The following is a 23,969-nucleotide window of genomic DNA, read 5'->3' as shown; positions in this document are numbered from 1 at the left end:
AAAAAAAAAAAAAAAAAAAAAAAAAAATGAAATTTAAGATGAATTCTCAAAGTAGCATATTGAATAAAAAATCCAAAGCAAAGCCATGAAAGCTCATGCTTAAAGCAGACAATATCATATCATTGTAGAGAGTCACAAAAGTACTGTGAGCAAGCCTGAAAGGAATAAATGAAAGTAAACATGTTAGTAACAGAACCTTCTTCAAAAAGGTCTAGGGGATAAGCTACATAAGTAATATATTGATTTTCTTTTCCAAGAACCGGCTCGATTTCATAGCATCGTCCTTTGTAACGATCAAGACTGGTAAGCCCATCGGTTCACACAGTTGTCCATGTACTAGTGGAAGATTCAGCAACTACCTGCTTCCTTAGAGAAAACTAGAGAAAGACTACTTACTATTTCCAGAGAGTTGAGTCTTGTTTTATTATCGAGGAATATTAGTGTGAAGAGTCAATAGTTGTATTACTAATTATCCAATTTCATGGTTCAATTTAATAAAACAAACTTTAAGAATAGGTCGGACTCGATAGCCAAGTCGGGTCATCAATTACTAGTAGGTTTAGGTACCGGCTCACTATCAATAATGAACCTACTGATTGATTTGACGATTGAGTTGAACTCCCTCGAGAAGCGAGTAAAAATGAAATAGATAGGAGCATCGAAACTATTCAAGTCCTGGATTGGACTCCAGAATTCGGCAATTTCGATGTCGGGGAGCAGAGTAACATCAGAAACGAATCAACAGAGATCATCGGAACGAATCTAGAGACGAAAGTTTCGAATCATGAAAGATTGGAATCTCGCAGAAGAAGAAACTAATTGAAATTTGTAAGAAGAGAAATCGGAAGCAGAAGAAGACACGGCAGAACTTCAATAAAGAATTCGGGAAAAGAAAATGTCGAAGGTCGAATTTCAGAAAGTGTTCATTCATTCTATGCAAACCGCTGTTTTCATACAGTACAAGATCAAGGAATACACGCTCTAACTTCTGTTTGGTTGCCGAGAAAGTGCATCAAAATGATTAAAATATAAAGAATCTTCGATGTATTTTGATAAACAAGAGAAGTGAACTGTATAGAGACAAAAGTTTCAGCAGTTGATAATCTCAATTCTGCAAATCCTCTAAGGTTTTCTAAATCGTCCTACTCAAGAAAAGGCAACAAGAACAAGAGATTGGAATCATCCCCGTTAACTTCCACTATTTTTTCGCGGAGCAGAGAAAAACCAAAAATCAATGAAGTCAGAAGCATGAGTTGAAGAATTACCTCCTTATGATTCTCCATGAGATTGATCTCAATTCCTTCGAAAGTTCGTTTGAATAGCTGGGAAATACAGGCCAGAGAGCGAGAGAGTTCTTTTTTTTCAACCAAAACTCAACAGAGTAGTGGACTGAAAAACAACGGAAGCTACTAGACCCAGTATTAGTAAGTGTTTTAAAATTATGAGGTTGACGTGTTTTATAATTGTGAAGCTGACAATAATTCGTAATAGGCTAAAGAGAACAATATCTACTCTCAGTGAACTCGATCCATAATGGATCATTAAATTGATAGGTTAAAAATAACCGTACGTTTTCATAAGGGATTCATATCAATAAATTTAATGAACTTGTATAATTTACTTGAGCTTTATTGAATTAAAATAAATAATTATTTATAGATTTAGTTAGTTTTAAGATGGAGCCAATCATCTTTAATTTATTATTAATTTCTAAATATACATTTTATCTTTATCATTTATCAACTAATTTAAAGGCCTTAAAATTTTAAATATAATATTTTTTATTCAAAGCACATTTAATTTAAACACTTCAAATTAAAACCCATATTAACTCTAAATCATAAATTCATATCTTTATTTTTTTTTTATATTTACTTTTTCAGTTAAAGTGAAATAATCACAACTTATTGCAACTGCTATGAATGTATGGTACTTCTTTTAATCCATATTATTTCTAATCAGTACTCCATTTTTGTAGTCTTTAATTTGATTTTTTTTTTNTTTTTTTTTTTTTTTTTTTTTTTTTTTTTTTTTTTTTTTTTTTTTTTTTTAGTAACTTGTGACATTTTCAAGCAATGAATTTACCATTAAAGTATCATATAATAATGCTTAATATAACTCATATTATTGCAAGTACTAATCCAACTTATTTTCAAATTAATCTAATTGATTTAATTTTCAAGCAAAAACCATCTAAAAATTCAAAGAGAAAGAAACGAAAAATTCAACAAAAAATCATTATCCCTAAGAAATTAAACCAAAAACAACTCCTGTTTACACCAAGAAACATTTTACTATTTCATCAATACTGAGTTTCATCAAAAATGTTTTAGAATTTTATAAATGAATTCGAATCGAAAATTTAAATCTCGAAAGAGTTAGTAAAAATAGATTCAAACTCTAAGCAACCCAACATAAAATCAGATGGATAAAATAGTCTATTTTAAAAGATTCATTCATGCAGGCTCTAACCAGTTCTAATACAAACCAAACCAAAAGACATTTATAAGGCTATTCAGGTGAATGCCATTACTGGCTTGTTCTATCCCTACATCCACATGTGACATGTGAACCAACTTCAAAACAGAGGTTCTCAAAAGGAATATCTATGCGTCAGAAAATGCTGAATGAAATACACAAAACCAAGACACTATAAACATGTTAGTAAGATAGTCATGCTCTTCAGACATTTCTATGACTAAGAGCAATCCACTGATCCAAAAATTGTGACTAAATCGACCTTCATGCTCTTCAGACATTTCTACGACTAAGAGCAATCCACTGATCCAAAAATTGCAACTAAATCGACCTTCATGCTCTTCAGACATTTCTACGACTACGAGCAATCCACTGATCCAAAAACTGCAACTAAATCGAGATTCATGCTCCTCAGATGTTTCTATGACTAAGAGCAATCCACAGATCCAAAAGCTGTGACTAAATCAACATTCATGTTCTTCAGACATTTCTACGACTATGAGCAATCTAAAGATCCAAAAACTGTGACTAAACCGAAAACTAAATGCCGCAACATACTAGATAATGTAAGATTTGAATTGAGAGTATTAAAGTGGTTAAAACAGATGAATACAAGGAAATGGACACGAATCACTGTCAAGCAACCCATTTTTTTCCTCAAGACCTATGAACTTTTCTGACTAGCTTTTAGAAATTGCAAGCCCACAAGACATTGATATACCTACACACACAGTCTATCCCAAGATAATAAAAAAATATATATATACAACAATTGCTAGGATTAAACTGCACCAGTCATGCCTCCTACCCTTGAATTATAAACCATATTGAGATAGAAAAAAGCAAAAAAATCAAAGAAGTTCACTCAGCAAATCAAAGAACACCACAAATTAAAATTCAACAAAAAAAAAAGGAAAAATTATCTCATGAAAAATATTGAAGCAAGTATGTTCTTCATAAGATTGAAAGTATGAAGATGCTTACACATAAAAAGGATTTGAATGGTGCAGGCGAACTTGATGAGAAAAAGTGATAACAAGAAAAGAAAAGGAGAACAATCACTTTTACCAGATGGACAAGTCTTGACGTAATCACTTCAACGAGATTAATGACCTAGTATTATATGTTATAAAGGAAATGATAATGAACTCAATAAACCCATTGATTTAAAATCTATGTCTAATAGACCTAAAGTCAACACTCTAACTTAGTAAATTCAAAAGTTTAAAGTACTACTGTTTCTATTTTTTTTAAATGTAGATAACATATAACCCTAATAGCATCCTAGTGAAAACATACAAAATGAAAAAATAAATGATTTTTAGTATAAGATAGCACCGATCCCTCAGAGCCTTTGGCGCTGTAAAAGAAACTCTAGGCTTTACTAAGAAAAAAAATACAAGAATGAAAATACCTTACGAAGGAGACAACCTGCAAAATAGAAGCCCTTCATTCCAACCGTGTAACCTGATTAGATTAATATTAACTATCATATGCAAACCACAAACTCATAGCATGAACAATATGTGATCCAGACCTCAGCTGGCCCACACGTAAAACCAATATAAAAAGCTCAATGGAAATTGAAATTTGTGGATCAAAGGACAGTGTGATACATGTTTTAAAATCAGAAACCTTTCAAGAAAAATAACGATAGCTTCTAGAATCAACTCTTCCACAAGGAAGAAAAGATGTGAAGGGGATGAACCATGAAAATGATTTGGATAAGTAGATTCTCAGACTAGGATTTTAATGCCAAAGGTAAAAAATAAAACTAAAACAACCCACGTTTTACAGTTTCCCAAAGCATAAAAAGAAAAATATCATTGTAAACCCAGATAGAGATGAATTTCAAAATTTTCAAGAGCAATAAAGATAAGAGATGTAAATAGTAATTGGGTATAAACCCTTGCAAAGCATAGAATTTTAGTTGGAATAATCACAAAAGAAATCAATGAAAAAGAATAAACCATAACCTCACTGTCAAGTGCAAGATCTATTAAAACCATAGGGGCGAAAGAGTTTGAAATATTTTTGGTCAACCATTGAGCTAGAGGAGGTTACATAGTTTTACTCAAAAGTACTAAAACTGATCCAAATCTTTGAGACAAATCTTCAATAGATCAAAAACTACAGATTTAAAACAAAGCTTAAATGAAGAGGGTCGAAAACGTCATTTGCATCAGCTCCTTAAACTTCAGAGAATCACCTGATCAGTACAAAAATACTGTCGCACATATGAGTGAGATCTGCACAACGAATAACATAGCATGAAAGTATAATTTCAGAAAACAAAAATTTTCAGAAACATCCTTTTCAAATTGTTCAATAGGGCTATTTAAATTCAGGATATCATGTGGAGAAGAAAGATGTTTTGCCTTCCGATAAATACTTTTAGTTATGATATGAAGATGGGGAAAACCATCATTGGGCTACAAAAAGTGAGTAGAAAACTGTCACAAATCAAGATCACTTCCCACATCCTTATCCCAAGAAAACAGGTAAAGTACTAAACATGAGACCTAAATTGGTTTATAGCATGCTAAAGTGGAAAAATATTAGCTTCTAAAGAAAATGGAGGAATAAAACAAGGAAGAAGAAGAAAGGTAAAAGGAGGAAGAAAGCAAATAACTTTTATATTGAAGCTTTGAATTGAAAGAAGCAAGAGCTTCTCTCCAAAATCTTAAAACAGAATTTAAAGCATTCTATTGCACTCCCATGGATGGTTTCAAAAAGAGTGCTAAACAGCTAAAAAATGGATTGTAGTTAAATAATGTTTAGATATAAAATTGCCAAACTCTAGAAAACCTTCAACATAAGAAAGTAACAGATCAATTACATCATCCTAGGATACTAACATCAAAAAGTCAGAAAAATCATGAGTCAAGCTTAGATGTTGGAACTTGCATCTTACTATTCTGACTAATTCCAAGAACTATACGCAACACAAAAACTACAAAACTTAATTTAAACACAGGGAACCTAAAATAAGCACAAACAGAAATACATAGTTAAAACAAGTTCAATGAGTACATCATGAAAATCCCACAGCCATTACCATTCTTAAATGGAATCAGACAGCAATATTAGTTAGTGAAATCAGCCTACAACATAAGAAAAGGGATGTCTTATTGTTACAATCTAATAGTCCTGTCACCAACAGAAGTATTTCAACCAACCAATCTTTTACTCCACAAATGCCATTTTTTGTTCAATCTAAGGTCATATCCTTCTATAACAATAGCTAATATCTTCCATAGCTCAACCATTCAAAGATTAGTACGTTAGTATACATATATTAAGATAAAGCAAAAGAATAAGGAGTATAAGGAGAGTGAATCTGTACCGCATCGAGGCACTAATGCCCCATATAACCGCCAGGACCACCATACTGCCCAACCCCATGCTGCCCTCCTCTTCCAGTTCCACCCTGTCCCATATGTTGGGTTGGATATCCACCCTGCACACCACTTTGACTTCCATATCCCATCACTCCAGGGCTTATATTTGCTTGACTCCCATACCCACTTTGTACTCCAGGTCCAGCGCCTTGTATGGCTGGATTAAGCCCTGAAGTAGATCCGATTGTCCCTAACAAATTAGTCAGTCCCAACCCAGCACCCTGACCCGCCAGCAAAGCAGTAAGGGCCTGGCCAAGAGCCGGGTTCAATGCTTGTGGAGGTCCATGGTTATAACCAACACCAGGCCCTGCAGGTGCCATCAAGTGTCCCGATCCAGATGTCGCCCCACTTGCATAATTAGGATTCTTATTCCTCTGAAACGGCGCATTTTGTGTATGATGCTGGTGCTGAGACTTCCCTGGCTTGGGACCGTCGATCGCCTTCTGACAATGCAAGACATGACCCTCAAAATTTTTGTGGGGCTCCAACAATGCCTTTCTCGCACTTTCTATCGTCTTGTACACAAATAGACAGAAACCTTTAGGCTTGCCCGTCGTCTTGTCAAGCCCCAATGGTCCTTCATCAACTTCACCGAACTGGGAAAAGAAAGTGAGCAACTTCTGGGGGTCAACATCAGCTCCGACATTGCTCACATAAATCTTCCTCTGCGTATATTCGGAAGCAGGTGGTCCTTGGGGGGCTGCCACCGCACTAGACGTTGGAACAGGCCCGACCGAAGCCAACTGACAGGCAGTCATCCTATTGCCAATCTTCTTCTGGGGTTCCTTGAGAGCTTTCCGAGCCCCACTGCGCTTCTTGAAGAGGATGAAACCGTAACCCTTGGACTTACCAGAGACCTTATCACACACAGCTTTGCAGTCCTCAATCTCACCATATTCCTTAAACACACTGACCAAAGTTTCGGCATTTGTATCCCATCCTAGCCCGTGAACAAAAATCTTGCGGTGGGTCGGGTCCGCATCAGCAACCGTTCGAATCCTTTCAGCCACATCCGCATGCTTCTCCGACGCTTCGCAAAGCAGATTTATAAGCTGGTCCTTGCCGAAAGGATCCAAGAGATTGTGAATTGGCTCGTCTTCGTCGTCGTCAGAAGTAGTTGCAGCAGCGGCGGAGGAGGAGGAAATATTGGGGTCTTGATGGTGGTTATTGACATTCGCATCGCCTTCATCATCCTCGTCGTCGTCGTCGTCGTCGTCATCCTCCTCCTCCTCCTCCTCCTCCTCCTCCTCCTCCTCCCCCTCGTTATCATCGTCTTGATCGGCATCGTCTTGACCGGCATCGTCTTCTTCCTCGACCACCTCGTAATTCGAAAGATCCTCAGCAACGACTTCCTTGAGGGGTTCATTCTGGGGCTTGGACTCGTCGAGGACGGCTTGAGCTTCTTGCTGTTGGAGCTTCTTAGGAGGCTCGGAGGATTTGGAGGAGTCGAGCTTTCGCTTCCTTGCCATGGAAGAGTAGAGGAAGCTTTGACGGGGGGGGTCTAGGGTTTTACAGAGAATGAAAGAAAGCAAAGGGAAGCAGTGACGATAAGAGGATTAGGTCTTGAGATCAGAAATTGAGATTGAGAGCTTTTGTGGACCTCTGGAAATGGCGGTCCGCAATTATTTAACTCGGGCCCACTCCTTTATTATGTCACTAAATAAATATACTGCAATTTTATTGACCATGTTAGACGAACACGACTCTCCACAATAGCATGATATTGTCCACTTTGAGCATAAGCTCTCATGGCTTTGCTTTGGGCTTCCCCAAAAGGCCTCAAGAGTGTATTCTTAGATTATAAACCCATGATCATTCCCTAAATTAACCGATGTGGGACTTTCATCATCCAACACCTCCCCTCGAACAAAGCACGCCTCCCCTTAATCGAGGCTCGACTCCTTTGGAGTCTTAGTCATTTTTGACTGCCTTCGTACCTTCGAGGAGGCTTGACTCCTTTTAGAGTCCTTTGTTCGACATTTAAGGATTTGCCAATCTATTGACACGGCTAAGTTTAGGGCATGGCTCTGATACCATGTTAGACGAACACGACTCTCCACAATAGTATGATATTGTCCACTTTGAGCATAAGCTCTCATGGCTTTGCTTTGGGCTTCCCCAAAAGGCCTCAAGAGTGTATTCTTAGATTATAAACCCATGATCATTCCCTAAATTAACCGATGTGGGACTTTCATCATTCAACAGACCAATCAATAGTTAATCACTTATTCATGTTCTATAAGATAAGCTAGGCTTAATTTTGTTGGATCAGTACGACCCAGCTCAATAGGGTTTTAACGATAAAAGTTTAATTTTTTTGAGTAGAAAATGATAATTAATAAAATAAAATAGTTTTAACGTCAAAATAGTTTAATTTTGTTGGATCGTTACTTACTGAGGTGGAAATAAGAAAAAAAATGTAAAATTAAAAACATTTAAACACGTGCAAGCACTTTGAAATTTGATAAGACATCAAACTGTTAAAATACATGAATAAATCAATCCAAACAAGTTTCATGTTAGCTACACTTACTTCGTAGCGGGAGGACGTAGTCGAGTCGGGCTATAGAGAACTTGTTATTTGTAAGCACGAGTTTAACTTAAGCACACATGTCATTCTCATACATAAACATGTTAAAATCATTAAATAATCTGAACTAGCAAAAATGTCAAGTTTTTTACTTACCTTTTCCATTAACTTGATCGTTGATCAGTTAAAAAGTCAGTTCAATAGACTTGGAGAGGATAATGGATAAGAATCATGATGTTATAAATATTTCAACTAGACCTATTACACAATTCTAAGGTCAAGAAGATTCAACAAGTATTCATTCTTCATCTACAAAATTAGATAGACTCGATCCAACCTTCATTTCATGTCTTACAAGATGATTCGATTAAGGAAGAACCATTTAGAGCTTTTGAAGTGAATACTTGTACCGTTAGAGTGGGGGATGGAGTTGCTACAAATAGCATTTGATTGATAACTTATTTGCAAACTTTATTTATTATTTTAATAACAGCAAAAGAATGCAAAGTTACTTGTCTTTTGTGGACATTTGAAGGGCAGTGGAGAGTAACTTATCAATCATGACAGGGCATATTTTTTTAGGAAGGAAATTAAGCTATCGAGTGACTTTTACCCTTACAAATTTGAGTATAATCTTTGTCATTTCTAAATTTCGAACCATTCTTGTTGTAGATTGCATCTGAAGTTATTTAATCAAGCATTAATCAAGTTAGATTACAAAGTAACTCAGTTTAGAACAAGGTTTATTCTAATTCTAGTCTTATCTCTTGGTTGATCCAAATTTTGTACGAGGAAGTCTTAATTTCTTTCATTCAAGGGTTCTTGCTTCAACAAAAACAAAAGCGTGTATAGTTGAGCTGAGGATTAGGGTTGGCTTCCCTTACGTGGATATGCACTTGTTTCTCGTCATAAGCTAAGTCATCTCTTAAGAAAAGTGTCTCATGTTTAATGATGTGTGAGGGATCCGTAGTGTACTTTCACAGCATTGAGACATGGAATGATGTATGAGGGATCCGTAGTGTACTTTCACAGCATTGAGACATGGAATATATTATGCTCGACAAAGATGTTAGGTGACAATGCTAATTTGTTGGCCACCAATTCAACCTTTTCCAAATTATAAAAAGGACAATTGAAGCCCGAACTTAACTTGCCCTTCTTTCCAAACTTGAGCACTCTCAAGAGTGCTATCTTAAAAAATACATTGAAGGTCTTTCGGTCGCGAATATGCATAGTTTTTCTACCCTAAACCCTAAACCAATTTCTAAACTATTGGTTGGTGCTTGAATCCTTAACTTGATCTTCTAAACTATTGGTTGGTAGCATGAACCAATTTCAACCCTAGTAGCTGTTGTTTGTCCATCTATCTAAGGATAGAATGACGTAATGAACCTAAGTCGTGTGACAAATGCCTTTTAGAGGCTTTTCCCAAAATGAGATGTGAGACTTGCATCTTGGTCTGATGCTGTGAAAGCTAATACATCTTGAAGTTGAATTATCTCCACTATGTACACTAAACCCATTTGTTGATTGACTATGTTGTCTTTCCAGAGATGAAGTGAGCTGACTTAGTCAACTTGTCGATGATGACTCATATCACTATGAATCCTTTCTTAGTTTTGAGCAACCCTTAGATGAAATTCATGGCTATCTTCTCCCACTTCCATTGGGGAATGCTCTAGAGTTGTCTTAAGGTAATCTTAGGTCCGTTGTCTCAGCACCTTTATCTGTTGGTATGTCAAACATCGACTCACATGTTTTGCAACGTCATGTTTTATTTCTTTCCACCAATAATACGATATTAAATTATGGTACATCTTTGTGCTCCCCAGGCGGAATGCGTAAGGGGGAGTCATGAACCTCAAGCAATAACTCTTTTAAGATCACCTCTTTCTTAGGGAGGCATAATTGACCTACTAAAGCAAACTATCGTATGATGAAATCAAGAACCCTTTGGGTCAGTCTACCGCTTGTTGTAGTAGGATCTTGCTGAGGTATGAGTCGATTCCTTGACCATTTATAATATGCTTCCTTAAGGTGGGTTGGATTGTTAACTGAACCAATTGTGCCATGGCACCCTAGACAATGACTTCTATCTCAACTCTTTGGATATCTTCTTGTAGCTCCTTTAGAATCATAATCAATGCATATAAGTGAATCGTCTTCCTACTTAGTGTGACAGCTACAACGTTTGCTTTACCTGGATGGTAGAGAATTTCTATGTCACAATATTTTACCAATTTCAACCATCTTTGTTACCTTATCTTAAGTTCCTTTTGCGTAAATAGACACTTAAGACTTTTATGGTCAATGTATACTTATATCTTCTCCTCATACAAGTAGCTTTGTCATATCTTAAGTGCAAATGCTACTACTACTGGCTCTAAGTCACGAGTCGGGTAGTTACCCTCGTACTCCTTGAGATGCCTAGAGGCATACACTATTACTTTACCATTCTACCATATGAATCCTAGATCCTTTTTGTTTCTTTGTGTTAGTTGTTGCTAAGTAAATTATCGATTTTTCAATTTGTTGGGTAAGTAAATTGTTTGTGTCTTAGAATAAGACAATTTGGTTGAGTGATCTAAGATGCCTAGATTTAGGCTTTGTTTTTGTCTTATAGTAGTTGAGTTGTCTAAGGCACTAGAATTAGGCTTTGATTTGAAAGGGCATGGGTTCAAATCCTAAAGTTGTGTCACTATTTATTATTATCTATAATTTTTTCGATCTCTACGATCTTCAAGTGTTAGTGTCGGCCTAGCAGGCTAGGATTTAACGACGAACTTAAAAAGCCACCTACAAACACTCTAGATAATGCTTACATCCTCTGTATTATTGTAGCAACTGACATAGAGTTAGCCGATGCTTATTCCCCAGATCCATCATAGCTTCTTCTATGCAAAAACAAGTTCACGACTCGTAGGCCTTCTACCTCCACGCGACATTGCTCTGTTAGGCATTCGGTTATGACGATTTGGCCAAATGGTCTAAGGTGCCAGATTTAGGCTTTGGTCCAAAAGGGTGTGGGTTTAAATCTCTCCGATGTCATTTTCTATGCTCATATCTTAAACAAGTATATGCGTATAATTTTTTGGTTTCTTGATTTGTTGAATAAGTAAATTATTTGTGCCTTATAGTATGACAATTTGGCTGAGTGGTCTAAGGCGCCAAATATAAGCTTTGGTTTGAAAGGGCATCCCACATTTGCCATTAGCTATAATTTTCTATGCCCATATCTTAAACAAGTATATGCATATAATTTTTTGCTTTGTTCTAGCGAGTAGGTAAGTGAACTATCGACTTCTCATTTGTTGAATAAGTAAATTATTTATACCTTATATTATGACAATTTGGCTGGGTGGTCTAAGGCGTCAAATTTAGGCTTTTTGGTCCAAAAGGGCGTGGAATCAAATCTCACCGTTGTCATTATCTATAATTTCTATGCCCATATCTTAAACAAGTATATGCATATAATATTTTGCTTTGTTCTAATGGTTGGGTAAGTAAGTAATTTGTGTCTTATTGTATGACAATTTGGCCAAGTGGTCTAAGGCGCCAGATTTAGCCTCTGGTCCGAAAAGGCATTGTTGGGTAAGTAATTTGTGTCTTATTGTATGACAATTTGGCAGTCTTATTGTATGACAATTTGGCCGAGTGACTCTAGTCCGAAAGATTATTTGTGTCTTTAGTCTGGTCTAAGGCATAAGTAAATTATCGATTTTTTACCGATCCAATTTTGTGAGCTTCCATCGTTTTAGGTGTCAAAGATACAGTCATCCACCGTCACTTTAGCCATAGCATCTTCTTAAATATTCGAAAAGAAAAATGATATGTAATTCAATATGTAATGAGGATCGAGTACCACTACTATGAATATCAACTTATTAATTCCTTCCAATGAGCTCCAATATTTGTCTCACTCAACTTTCATATTTGAACTCATGTTACTTAAAACAGAGTTCACATTTGTACTCCACTGAATTGAAAGTTCTCGAATATCCCAAAGTTGATGAAAATAAGAATTAGAAGTCACATCATAGAAAACCTTCAAAAACTTTGCAACCACTGCAACGTTTTTTCAATCATCAATGATCTAATTCTTCTTCTTCTAATACTTTGAAAGCTTTTTCAAATTTTAAGGTAGGATCAAGCATCAAATAAGTGGAATTCCATCGAGTCGCCACATCCAAACAAACAAGTGCTTTACATTTAATTTTTTCTTGTTCAACACAATCTTTAAATTTTGTCAATCTCTTAGGAGATGATCTAACATATCTCATGTCATTGCGAACACTGGAAATAGAGTCATGCATTTCTTTAAGCTCTTCCTTTACAATCAAATTAATTATGTGAGCACAACATCTCAGGTGTAATATTTCTCCATCTAAGACAAGTGAATTCCAACTTCTAAGCCTTCTCATAATATATGAAATAGCTCTATCATTGGAGCTTGCATTAACAACTGTGATAGAGAAAACCTTATCGATTCTCCATTCCAATAAACAACTCTCAATAATCTTGCCAATAGTCTCTCCCTTATAGTTAGCAACTTAAAAAATTCCATTATGAATCAATAAAATGTGCGGTAATTACCATGTAATTAATGTTTTGCAACGAAATCCATGTGTTAGTGGTAAGACAAACCCTCTTGGAATGAGACTAAAATTTTTTTCAACTTCTCTCTTTCTTCTAGATTGAGCTGAAATATATCTCTAGCAATGGTACTCTAGACCGAGGGTCAAACATGCAATACTACAAAACAATTTGAAACCCTCATTCTCTACAAATTTAAAGGAAACTCATCCATAATTATCATCTTGACACATGCTGTTCTACCTCTTGTTTGACTAAAACTCATCCATCTATTGAACGTTGAAAACTTAGAGTAGTTTGTCCTTTGTTCTCCACCTTATATGTGTACTTTTTACACTGATTTTTTAAGTGCTTCCATAACGTGCTAGTTCCACAAGAATTAGTATCACAAGCATACTCCTTAGAATGATAGTTGCACTTGACCTCTTATTATTGTTCTCTAATCTTGTAAAGTGATCCCACATAGTTGATTTACTGAGTTTCTTCTTCTTAAATTTAGATTGTGTAACCAATGGTGGTTTTGATGCATTATAATTATTAGAGCTACTTGCACATATTGTTGCACTATTGTTTTTCATCTATAAAAAGTAAAATAGAACTATTATGATTCGAACATTCAACCCAATATGAACAATTATCATAGAATGCATCAAAGTTAAAATACACAATCCGTCTTTGCAAGGGAATATAACAAAAAGAGAAAAAAGTTACTCATTATGGCATTCCAGAAGACTAAAGATAGAAAGACGGCGCGTGAGAGATAAACAAGACAAAGAACACGAAAGAATGCTATTAAGATCAAATTCTTTGGGAGAGACTAAGTATCGAGAGAGAGTGAAGGAGAGAGAGGAGGCGGAGAGAGAAGCACGAGAAAGGCAAAGAGCAAAGAGGGAGCAAGAGAGAAGGAGAGAGAGAGAGACACAGGACACGAAGGCAGAGAGCAAAGAGAGAGAGACACAGGACACGAACACAGGACACAGGACGTAGATTGGACTTCGACTTTGGGTCTTTGGGCTTCAATTTCTTTTTTTTTTAAAAAAAAATTCGGGTTGGGCTAGGTTGACTTAATCATTTTCATTTTGGAACCCAAACCCAACCCAAATCTGATCGAATTAAAAAAAAAATGAACCCAACCCAACCCTTATATTCCGGGTTAGATAGGGTTGGGTTCTCAGGTTTTCAGGTTGGGTGTACACCCTTAGTTCAAATCCCACAGTTGTCATTATTTATCATTTTCTATGCTCATATCTTAAACAACTATATGCATATAATTTTTTGCTTTGTTCTAGCGGTTGGGTATGTAAATTATTGTTTTCTCGGTCTGTTGAATAAGTAAATTATTTATATTTTATAATATGACAATTAGGTTGAGTGGTTTAAGGCGATAGGTTTAGGCTTTTTGGTATGAAAGGGCGTTGGTTCAAATCCCACAATTGTCAATATCTTCTACAATTTTTTATGCCCATATCTAAAACAAGTATATGCATATAATTTTTTACTTTGTTTAGCTTATCGATTCTTCGGTTTATTAAATAAGTAAATTATTTGTACTTTATTGTATAACAATTTGGTTGAGTAGTCTAAGGTGCTAGATTTAGGCTTTGGTTTGAAAGGGCGTGGGTTCAAATCCCATCATTATCTAAATTTCTATACCCATATCTTAATCAAGCATATTTTTGTTTTGTTGAATAAGTAAACTATTTTTACCTTATGGCATGACAATTTGCTCTAGATTTAGGCTCTAGTCTCAACGGGCGTGGGTGCAAATCCCACGGTTAGTCATTATCTATAATTTTCTATGTTCATATCTTAATCAAGTATATGCATATAAATTTTCGTTTTGTTCTAGCTGTTGGGTAAGTAAATTATCAATTTCTCAGTTTGTTGAATAAGTAAATTATTTGTACCTTATGGTATGACAATTTGGCCGAGTGGTCTAAGGCGCCAGATTTAGGCTCTCGTCCGAAAGGGCGTGGGTTCAAATCCCACAGTTGTCATTATCTATCTATAGCGATTACTCAGTTTGTTGAATATGTAAATTATTTATACCTCATGGTATGACAATTTGGCCGAGTGGTCTAAGGCGTCAGATTTAGGCTCTGGTCCGAAAGGGCGTGGGTTCAAATCCCACAGTTGTCATTATCTATCTATAGCGATTACTCAGTTTGTTGAATATGTAAATTATTTATACCTCATGGTATGACATTTGGCCGAGTGGTCTAAGGCGCCAGATTTAGGCTCTGGTCCGAAAGGGCGTGGGTTCAAATCCCACAGTTGTCAATTATCTATCTATAGCGATTACTCAGTTTGTTGAATATGTAAATTATTTATACCTCATGGTATGACAATTTGGCCGAGTGGTCTAAGGCGCCAGATTTAGGCTCTGGTCCGAAAGGGCGTGGGTTCAAATCCCACAGTTGTCAATTATCTATCTATAGCGATTACTCAGTTTGTTGAATATGTAAATTATTTATACCTCATGGTATGACAATTTGGCCGAGTGGTCTAAGGCGTCAGATTTAGGCTCTGGTCCGAAAGGGCGTGGGTTCAAATCCCACAGTTGTCAATTATCTATCTATAGCGATTACTCAGTTTGTTGAATATGTAAATTATTTATACCTCATGGTATGACAATTTGGCCGAGTGGTCTAAGGCGCCAGATTTAGGCTCTGGTCCGAAAGGGCGTGGGTTCAAATCCCATAGTTGTCATTATCTATCTATAGCGATTACTCAGTTTGTTGAATATGTAAATTATTTATACCTCATGGTATGACAATTTGGCCGAGTGGTTTAAGGCGCCAGATTTAGGCTCTGGTCCGAAAGGGCGTGGGTTCAAATCCCACAGTTGTCAATTATCTATCTATAGCGATTACTCAGTTTGTTGAATATGTAAATTATTTATACCTCATGGTATGACAATTTGGCCGAGGGGTCTAAGGCGCCAGATTTAGGCTCTAGTTCGAAAGGGCGTGGGTTCAAATCCCACAGTTGTCATTATCTATCTATAGCGATTACTCAGTTTGTTGAATATGTAAATTATTTATACCTCATGGTATGACAATTTGGCCGAGTGGTCTAAGGCGCCAGATTTAGGCTCTAGTTCGAAAGGGCGTGGGTTCAAATCCCACAGTTGTCATTATCTATCTATAGCGATTACTCAGTTTGTTGAATATGTAAATTATTTATACCTCATGGTATGACAATTTGGCCGAGGGGTCTAAGGCGCCAGATTTAGGCTCTAGTTCGAAAGGGCGTGGGTTCAAATCCCACAGTTGTCATTATCTATCTATAGCGATTACTCAGTTTGTTGAATATGTAAATTATTTATACCTCATGGTATGACAATTTGGCCGAGGGGTCTAAGGCGCCAGATTTAGGCTCTAGTTCGAAAGGGCGTGGGTTCAAATCCCACAGTTGTCATTATCTATCTATAGCGATTACTCAGTTTGTTGAATATGTAAATTATTTATACCTCATGGTATGACAATTTGGCCGAGGGGTCTAAGGCGCCAGATTTAGGCTCTAGTTCGAAAGGGCGTGGGTTCAAATCCCACAGTTGTCATTATCTATCTATAGCGATTACTCAGTTTGTTGAATATGTAAATTATTTATACCTCATGGTATGACAATTTGGCCGAGGGGTCTAAGGCGCCAGATTTAGGCTCTAGTTCGAAAGGGCGTGGGTTCAAATCCCACAGTTGTCATTATCTATCTATAGCGATTACTCAGTTTGTTGAATATGTAAATTATTTATACCTCATGGTATGACAATTTGGCCGAGGGGTCTAAGGCGCCAGATTTAGGCTCTAGTTCGAAAGGGCGTGGGTTCAAATCCCACAGTTGTCATTATCTATCTATAGCGATTACTCAGTTTGTTGAATATGTAAATTATTTATACCTCATGGTATGACAATTTGGCCGAGGGGTCTAAGGCGCCAGATTTAGGCTCTAGTTCGAAAGGGCGTGGGTTCAAATCCCACAGTTGTCATTATCTATCTATAGCGATTACTCAGTTTGTTGAATATGTAAATTATTTATACCTCATGGTATGACAATTTGGCCGAGGGGTCTAAGGCGCCAGATTTAGGCTCTAGTTCGAAAGGGCGTGGGTTCAAATCCCACAGTTGTCATTATCTATCTATAGCGATTACTCAGTTTGTTGAATATGTAAATTATTTATACCTCATGGTATGACAATTTGGCCGAGGGGTCTAAGGCGCCAGATTTAGGCTCTAGTTCGAAAGGGCGTGGGTTCAAATCCCACAGTTGTCATTATCTATCTATAGCGATTACTCAGTTTGTTGAATATGTAAATTATTTATACCTCATGGTATGACAATTTGGCCGAGGGGTCTAAGGCGCCAGATTTAGGCTCTAGTTCGAAAGGGCGTGGGTTCAAATCCCACAGTTGTCATTATCTATCTATAGCGATTACTCAGTTTGTTGAATATGTAAATTATTTATACCTCATGGTATGACAATTTGGCCGAGGGGTCTAAGGCGCCAGATTTAGGCTCTAGTTCGAAAGGGCGTGGGTTCAAATCCCACAGTTGTCATTATCTATCTATAGCGATTACTCAGTTTGTTGAATATGTAAATTATTTATACCTCATGGTATGACAATTTGGCCGAGGGGTCTAAGGCGCCAGATTTAGGCTCTAGTTCGAAAGGGCGTGGGTTCAAATCCCACAGTTGTCATTATCTATCTATAGCGATTACTCAGTTTGTTGAATATGTAAATTATTTATACCTCATGGTATGACAATTTGGCCGAGGGGTCTAAGGCGCCAGATTTAGGCTCTAGTTCGAAAGGGCGTGGGTTCAAATCCCACAGTTGTCATTATCTATCTATAGCGATTACTCAGTTTGTTGAATATGTAAATTATTTATACCTCATGGTATGACAATTTGGCCGAGGGGTCTAAGGCGCCAGATTTAGGCTCTAGTTCGAAAGGGCGTGGGTTCAAATCCCACAGTTGTCATTATCTATCTATAGCGATTACTCAGTTTGTTGAATATGTAAATTATTTATACCTCATGGTATGACAATTTGGCCGAGGGGTCTAAGGCGCCAGATTTAGGCTCTAGTTCGAAAGGGCGTGGGTTCAAATCCCACAGTTGTCATTATCTATCTATAGCGATTACTCAGTTTGTTGAATATGTAAATTATTTATACCTCATGGTATGACAATTTGGCCGAGGGGTCTAAGGCGCCAGATTTAGGCTCTAGTTCGAAAGGGCGTGGGTTCAAATCCCACAGTTGTCATTATCTATCTATAGCGATTACTCAGTTTGTTGAATATGTAAATTATTTATACCTCATGGTATGACAATTTGGCCGAGGGGTCTAAGGCGCCAGATTTAGGCTCTAGTTCGAAAGGGCGTGGGTTCAAATCCCACAGTTGTCATTATCTATCTATAGCGATTACTCAGTTTGTTGAATATGTAAATTATTTATACCTCATGGTATGACAATTTGGCCGAGGGGTCTAAGGCGCCAGATTTAGGCTCTAGTTCGAAAGGGCGTGGGTTCAAATCCCACAGTTGTCATTATCTATCTATAGCGATTACTCAGTTTGTTGAATATGTAAATTATTTATACCTCATGGTATGACAATTTGGCCGAGGGGTCTAAGGCGCCAGATTTAGGCTCTAGTTCGAAAGGGCGTGGGTTCAAATCCCACAGTTGTCATTATCTATCTATAGCGATTACTCAGTTTGTTGAATATGTAAATTATTTATACCTCATGGTATGACAATTTGGCCGAGGGGTCTAAGGCGCCAGATTTAGGCTCTAGTTCGAAAGGGCGTGGGTTCAAATCCCACAGTTGTCATTATCTATCTATAGCGATTACTCAGTTTGTTGAATATGTAAATTATTTATACCTCATGGTATGACAATTTGGCCGAGGGGTCTAAGGCGCCAGATTTAGGCTCTAGTTCGAAAGGGCGTGGGTTCAAATCCCACAGTTGTCAATTATCTATCTATAGCGATTACTCAGTTTGTTGAATATGTAAATTATTTATACCTCATGGTATGACAATTTGGCCGAGTGGTCTAAGGCGCCAGATTTAGGCTCTAGTCCGAAAGGGCGTGGGTTCAAATCCCACAGTTGTCAATTATCTATCTATAGCGATTACTCAGTTTGTTGAATATGTAAATTATTTATACCTCATGGTATGACAATTTGGCCGAGTGGTCTAAGGCGCCAGATTTAGGCTCTGGTCCGAAAGGGCGTGGGTTCAAATCCCACAGTTGTCAATTATCTATCTATAGCGATTACTCAGTTTGTTGAATATGTAAATTATTTATACCTCATGGTATGACAATTTGGCCGAGTGGTCTAAGGCGCCAGATTTAGGCTCTGGTCCGAAAGGGCGTGGGTTCAAATCCCACAGTTGTCATTATCTATCTATAGCGATTACTCAGTTTGTTGAATATGCCTGATTTAGGCTCTGGTCCGAAAGGGCGTGGGTTTAAATCCCACAGTTGTCATTATCTATCTATAGCGATTACTCAGTTTGTTGAATATGTAAATTATTTATACCTCATGGTATGACAATTTGGCCGAGTGGTCTAAGGCGCCAGATTTAGGCTCTGGTCCGAAAGGGCGTGGGTTCAAATCCCACAGTTGTCAATTATCTATCTATAGCGATTACTCAGTTTGTTGAATATGTAAATTATTTATACCTCATGGTATGACAATTTGGCCGAGTGGTCTAAGGCGCCAGATTTAGGCTCTAGTCCGAAAGGGCGTGGGTTCAAATCCCACAGTTGTCATTATCTATCTATAGCGATTACTCAGTTTGTTGAATATGTAAATTATTTATACCTCATGGTATGACAATTTGGCCGAGTGGTCTAAGGCGCCAGATTTAGGCTCTAGTCCGAAAGGGCGTGGGTTCAAATCCCACAGTTGTCATTATCTATCTATAGCGATTACTCAGTTTGTTGAATATGTAAATTATTTATACCTCGTGGAATGACAATTTGGCCGAGTGGTCTAAGGCGCCAGATTTAGGCTCTTGTCCGAAAGGGCGTGGGTTCAAATTCCACAGTTGTCATTATCTATCTAAGCGATTACTCAGTTTGTTGAATATGTAAATTATTTATACCTTGTGGNATGACAATTTGGCCGAGTGGTCTAAGGCGCCAGATTTAGGCTCTGGTCCGAAAGGGCGTGGGTTCAAATCCCAAAGTTGTCATTATCTATCTAAGCGATTACTCAGTTTGTTGAATATGTAAATTATTTATACCTTGTGGAATGACAATTTGGCCGAGTGGTCTAAGGCGCCAGATTTAGGTTCTGGTCCGAAAGGGCGTGGGTTCAAATCCCACAGTTGTCATTATCTATCTAAGCGATTACTCAGTTTGTTGAATATGTAAATTATTTATACCTCATGGTATGACAATTTGGCCGAGTGGTCTAAGGCGCCAGATTTAGGCTCTGGTCCGAAAGGGCGTGGGTTCAAATCCCACAGTTGTCATTATCTATCTATAGCGATTACTCAGTTTGTTGAATATGTAAATTATTTATACCTCATGGTATGACAATTTGGCCGAGTGGTCTAAGGCGCCAGATTTAGGCTCTGGTCCGAAAGGGCGTGGGTTCAAATCCCACAGTTGTCAATTATCTATCTAAGCGATTACTCAGTTTGTTGAATATGTAAATTATTTATACCTCGTGGTTTGACAATTTGGCCGGGCCGAGTGGTCTAAGGTCTGGTCAATTACTCAGTTTGTTGAATATATAAATTGACAATTTGGCCGAGTGGTCTAAGGCGCAACAGTTGTCGGTTATATCTATATCAATTTAGATTTAGGCTCCCTTCCAAGTCCTAGTAAATCCATATCGTTACAAAAGTACCAACTCTTGAAATTTCCGAAAGGTTATGAGTTTTAATTTTGAGGAACATCAAGACCTACACATGGTAGATGATCATTTAACAACACTCGCAAATGTTTTTAATGTACAAACTCTCGGTCTTTGTGAAGGAGATACAACAAATCAAAGAAAGATGACATGCAAGAGAGAAAAAAGACAGCGTGCGAGAGAAGGCTCCTGAGATCAAAACCCTTTGCTAAGAGCCTGAGACTGAGAGTGAGAGACCGAGAGCGCAAGAGAGAATGAGAAACAAAGACAAAAAGATCGAGAGAGAGACCGACGCAACAACGAGAGAGAGAGATGCTATCATGGTGACGGTTGAACGATGTTGCAGGACACAAAGAGAGTACGTCAGACGAAGACTTTAGCCCGACGAGATGGAGAGAAAGAGAGAATTTTGTTACTAAAAAACAAGTTACTTTGGCCTTTGGGCAAGGTTAGAAGTCAACTTGAGGTGAGGAAAATTTTGTTAATTTAATCAAGTTACTTGAGCTTTGGGCAAGAAGTAGCGTTAGGACATGGATAAAGACAAGACCGGAGTCAGAATTCATGATAGAGTGGACTTAGGGCTTCGATTTTGGGGCCTTTGGCTTCAATTTCTTTTTTATTTTTCAATATTTTCGGGTTGGGTGGGGTTGATCCAATTATTTTCTTTTGGAACCCGAACCCAACCTCAAACAGGATCAGGTTAAAAAATCCAACTCAAACCCAAATCCGAAATTTAATCTAACCCAACCCAACTATTATATTTTGAGTTGGGTCAGGTTGGATGTACACCCTAGATGGACGAAAGGTAAGACCAAAGTGGAGTGTTCCCTTGACATAGCGTATAATACGTTTGATAGCAAGAGAGTGATCTTCAGTATATGCATGCAAAAATTGACTGACAAAATTGAGAGCATGAGTAATATCTAGATGCGTAATGGTCAAGTACTGAAGGGCGCCAACAAGAGATCGATAGAGAGTAAGATTAACGAAAAAAGAATCATCAACAGTTAGGTGTTGAGAAACAACCATGGGGATTTGGAGTACTGACCACACCGAGGGACAGGCCCTGAAGCGAAGGACGGGAACGAGCGGAATCAATGTGTTCAAATTTCTGGCCTTGCACCGACCATCTAATGGACCATGGACTAAACGGCCACTGCCTGAAAGGACTATGTCCAGGGGACCGCCGCCCCCCACACACAAGGTACATCTAAATTAACAAAATTTTGTTACTAAAAAACAAGTTACTTTGGACTGATTTTTTATCGAGCAATTGAGCACGAGTAAGAATATCTCGAGCATATTTTAACTGAATAATAATGAGACCATCAGGAGTGGGTGAAACTTCAAGACCAAGAAAGTAAGTGAGAGAACCCAAATCCTTGGTAGCAAACTTAGAATGAAGTTTGCAAGTAAAGTCGTCAAGAAGAGATGAGTTGTTGCCAGTAACAATAATGTCATCAGCATAAAGAAGTAGATAGATAAGGTTAGATTGCTGATGAAAGACAAAAAGGAACGTGTTAGCGCGACTGCAAGAAAAACCAAGTGTGAGAAGAAATGAGCTAAAACATGAAACCCAAGGACCTTGCTTTAAACCATAGAGGGCTTTCTTTAATAGACATACATGAGTGAGAAATCGAGAATCAATATACCAAGGAGGTTGTTCCATATGAACATATTCAACAAGAGTGTCATTGAGGAAAGTATTTTTTACATCAAGTTACCGAAGAGGTCATTTATTTGTGACATTAAGAGAAAGCACAACACGAACAGTAGTAGCTTTGACAATCAAACTGAAAGTGTCAATGTAGTTGAAACCAGAAACCTATTATAACATTTGGTAGCAAGACGAGCCTTGAAACACTCAATGGATCCATCTAATGCGAAACATCAATTTAGAGTCCACGATGTTGGTGTTGGCAGGGCGAGGAACCAAAGTCCAAGTGTCATTTTGTTGCAAAGCTAAAATTTCTTCATCCATGGCCGCAACCCAAGCAGGATTCTTAGTCACAAATTTGAATCATCTTGGCTTAGTGGATGCAAGAAGAGCATAAAGAAGCCTAGATGAGCCCAAAATACCAAGATTTACGGGATGATGAGTCTTGAAAATACCAACTTTGGCTCCTTTGATCATAGGATGAGAGCCCAAAGAAGAAGAGGAATCAACATTAGGTTCAATAAGGCCAGATAAAAAGTCGAGGGTTGCAAAAAAAAACCTGCAAGAGAAGTATCAATCTGCACATACTCATCCACAAGGTCAGAGCATATATCACACGGAGATGAGCTAGATCGAGGAATGTGTAGTGAAAAATTGGTAGAGGGATGAATCAATATGGTAAAGATGCGGTTCCAAGAAATTCGAAATATGAAGAGAGGAAAGAAGTTGTGTCTAGGAGCTAGAGACAGTAGAAAAGTTAGTTTCATCAAACTGAGCACAGCGGGTGATGTAATTTAGTGGTGGTGGGATCAAGACAATGAAATTCTTTATGAAGGGAATATAACCCAAAAAAATGCAATGAATGTTGCAGGGAGAAACCTTGTTAGGCATATTATCACGCAAGTAAGGATAAACACGATAACCAAATTGATGAAAATTGTCATAATGCAGAGAGTAGATGTAGAAGAGTTCAAATGATGGCTTACCTCCAAGAACTGGAGTAGGCAACCGGTTGATAATATAAGCTGCAATGTTGAAGACGTCAACCCAGAAACAAAAAGAAAGATGAGAGTTAAAGCGAAGGGCAAGCCAGTAGATTCGGCACATGACGATGTTTTCTCTCAGCATGACATTTTGAGCAGATTTAGATGGACAAGAGAGTTGATGACGAATGTTAAAAGTACATAAGTGAGTTTTGAAACAAGTGCTAGTAAATTCGTTACCTCCATCGCTTTGAAAAACCTTGATACGAGCTGAATATTGATTTTCCACAAATTTTTGAAATTGAAGAAAAATATCAAAGAAATCATATTTAAATTTTTATTGGTAAAGCCAAGTGAATCGAGAATAATCATCAATAAGAAAAACATAGTAAGAAAACTCGAAATGGATTTGATAGGGAAGAACCCTAAACATCACATAGAATAAGATCTAAC

The 23,969-nt window shown here is 37.5% G+C and overlaps 1 protein-coding gene and 19 non-coding genes across 29 annotated transcripts; 19 read left to right on the top strand and 1 right to left on the bottom strand.

The window, feature by feature from the left end:
- Window positions 1-4,443: 4,443 nt before the first annotated feature.
- On the bottom strand, window positions 4,444-7,501 carry LOC111470316 (UBP1-associated protein 2A-like). Of its 10 annotated transcripts, none has more exons than XR_002715019.1 (3): window positions 5,825-7,501; window positions 5,617-5,729; window positions 4,444-4,727 (listed from the first exon to the last, which is right to left on the bottom strand). XR_002715019.1 is itself a non-coding variant. In XM_023115866.1 (2 exons), exon 1 carries the CDS (start codon window positions 7,346-7,348, stop codon window positions 5,837-5,839), a length of 1,512 nt encoding a protein of 503 aa, XP_022971634.1. In that variant the 5' UTR covers window positions 7,349-7,501; the 3' UTR covers window positions 4,444-5,729; window positions 5,825-5,836. The 10 variants fall into 10 exon arrangements, 5 of the variants coding, with proteins under 5 accessions (XP_022971634.1, XP_022971636.1, XP_022971635.1 ...); XR_002715022.1 differs by having other exon boundaries at window positions 4,444-4,687; XR_002715018.1 differs by having other exon boundaries at window positions 5,617-7,501.
- A 7,418-nt stretch (window positions 7,502-14,919) lies between these two features.
- On the top strand, window positions 14,920-14,999 carry TRNAL-UAG. Its single transcript has one exon. It is a non-coding gene; the product is annotated as a tRNA-Leu (tRNA).
- Window positions 15,000-15,061: 62 nt separating this feature from the next.
- On the top strand, window positions 15,062-15,141 carry TRNAL-UAG. The gene has a single exon. It is a non-coding gene; the product is annotated as a tRNA-Leu (tRNA).
- Window positions 15,142-15,203: 62 nt separating this feature from the next.
- TRNAL-UAG lies at window positions 15,204-15,282 on the top strand. The gene has a single exon. It is a non-coding gene; the product is annotated as a tRNA-Leu (tRNA).
- A 63-nt stretch (window positions 15,283-15,345) lies between these two features.
- On the top strand, window positions 15,346-15,425 carry TRNAL-UAG. The gene has a single exon. It is a non-coding gene; the product is annotated as a tRNA-Leu (tRNA).
- A 63-nt stretch (window positions 15,426-15,488) lies between these two features.
- On the top strand, window positions 15,489-15,568 carry TRNAL-UAG. Its single transcript has one exon. It is a non-coding gene; the product is annotated as a tRNA-Leu (tRNA).
- Window positions 15,569-15,631: 63 nt separating this feature from the next.
- On the top strand, window positions 15,632-15,711 carry TRNAL-UAG. Its single transcript has one exon. It is a non-coding gene; the product is annotated as a tRNA-Leu (tRNA).
- Window positions 15,712-15,773: 62 nt separating this feature from the next.
- On the top strand, window positions 15,774-15,853 carry TRNAL-UAG. The gene has a single exon. It is a non-coding gene; the product is annotated as a tRNA-Leu (tRNA).
- Window positions 15,854-16,058: 205 nt separating this feature from the next.
- TRNAL-UAG lies at window positions 16,059-16,138 on the top strand. The gene has a single exon. It is a non-coding gene; the product is annotated as a tRNA-Leu (tRNA).
- Window positions 16,139-19,041: 2,903 nt separating this feature from the next.
- Window positions 19,042-19,121, top strand: TRNAL-UAG. Its single transcript has one exon. It is a non-coding gene; the product is annotated as a tRNA-Leu (tRNA).
- A 63-nt stretch (window positions 19,122-19,184) lies between these two features.
- On the top strand, window positions 19,185-19,264 carry TRNAL-UAG. The gene has a single exon. It is a non-coding gene; the product is annotated as a tRNA-Leu (tRNA).
- Window positions 19,265-19,327: 63 nt separating this feature from the next.
- Window positions 19,328-19,407, top strand: TRNAL-UAG. Its single transcript has one exon. It is a non-coding gene; the product is annotated as a tRNA-Leu (tRNA).
- A 153-nt stretch (window positions 19,408-19,560) lies between these two features.
- On the top strand, window positions 19,561-19,640 carry TRNAL-UAG. The gene has a single exon. It is a non-coding gene; the product is annotated as a tRNA-Leu (tRNA).
- Window positions 19,641-19,703: 63 nt separating this feature from the next.
- On the top strand, window positions 19,704-19,783 carry TRNAL-UAG. Its single transcript has one exon. It is a non-coding gene; the product is annotated as a tRNA-Leu (tRNA).
- A 62-nt stretch (window positions 19,784-19,845) lies between these two features.
- Window positions 19,846-19,925, top strand: TRNAL-UAG. Its single transcript has one exon. It is a non-coding gene; the product is annotated as a tRNA-Leu (tRNA).
- Window positions 19,926-19,987: 62 nt separating this feature from the next.
- On the top strand, window positions 19,988-20,067 carry TRNAL-UAG. The gene has a single exon. It is a non-coding gene; the product is annotated as a tRNA-Leu (tRNA).
- A 61-nt stretch (window positions 20,068-20,128) lies between these two features.
- On the top strand, window positions 20,129-20,208 carry TRNAL-UAG. Its single transcript has one exon. It is a non-coding gene; the product is annotated as a tRNA-Leu (tRNA).
- Window positions 20,209-20,269: 61 nt separating this feature from the next.
- Window positions 20,270-20,349, top strand: TRNAL-UAG. The gene has a single exon. It is a non-coding gene; the product is annotated as a tRNA-Leu (tRNA).
- Window positions 20,350-20,410: 61 nt separating this feature from the next.
- On the top strand, window positions 20,411-20,490 carry TRNAL-UAG. Its single transcript has one exon. It is a non-coding gene; the product is annotated as a tRNA-Leu (tRNA).
- A 62-nt stretch (window positions 20,491-20,552) lies between these two features.
- On the top strand, window positions 20,553-20,632 carry TRNAL-UAG. The gene has a single exon. It is a non-coding gene; the product is annotated as a tRNA-Leu (tRNA).
- The last annotated feature ends 3,337 nt before the right edge of the window (window positions 20,633-23,969 follow it).

This window comes from Cucurbita maxima, unplaced genomic scaffold (assembly GCF_002738345.1).
Source record: "Cucurbita maxima cultivar Rimu unplaced genomic scaffold, Cmax_1.0 Cma_Scf00044, whole genome shotgun sequence".
Taxonomy (NCBI): domain Eukaryota; kingdom Viridiplantae; phylum Streptophyta; class Magnoliopsida; order Cucurbitales; family Cucurbitaceae; genus Cucurbita; species Cucurbita maxima.
Note: the sequence above shows the minus strand (reverse complement) of the source record. Positions and strands in the feature narration are given on the sequence as shown.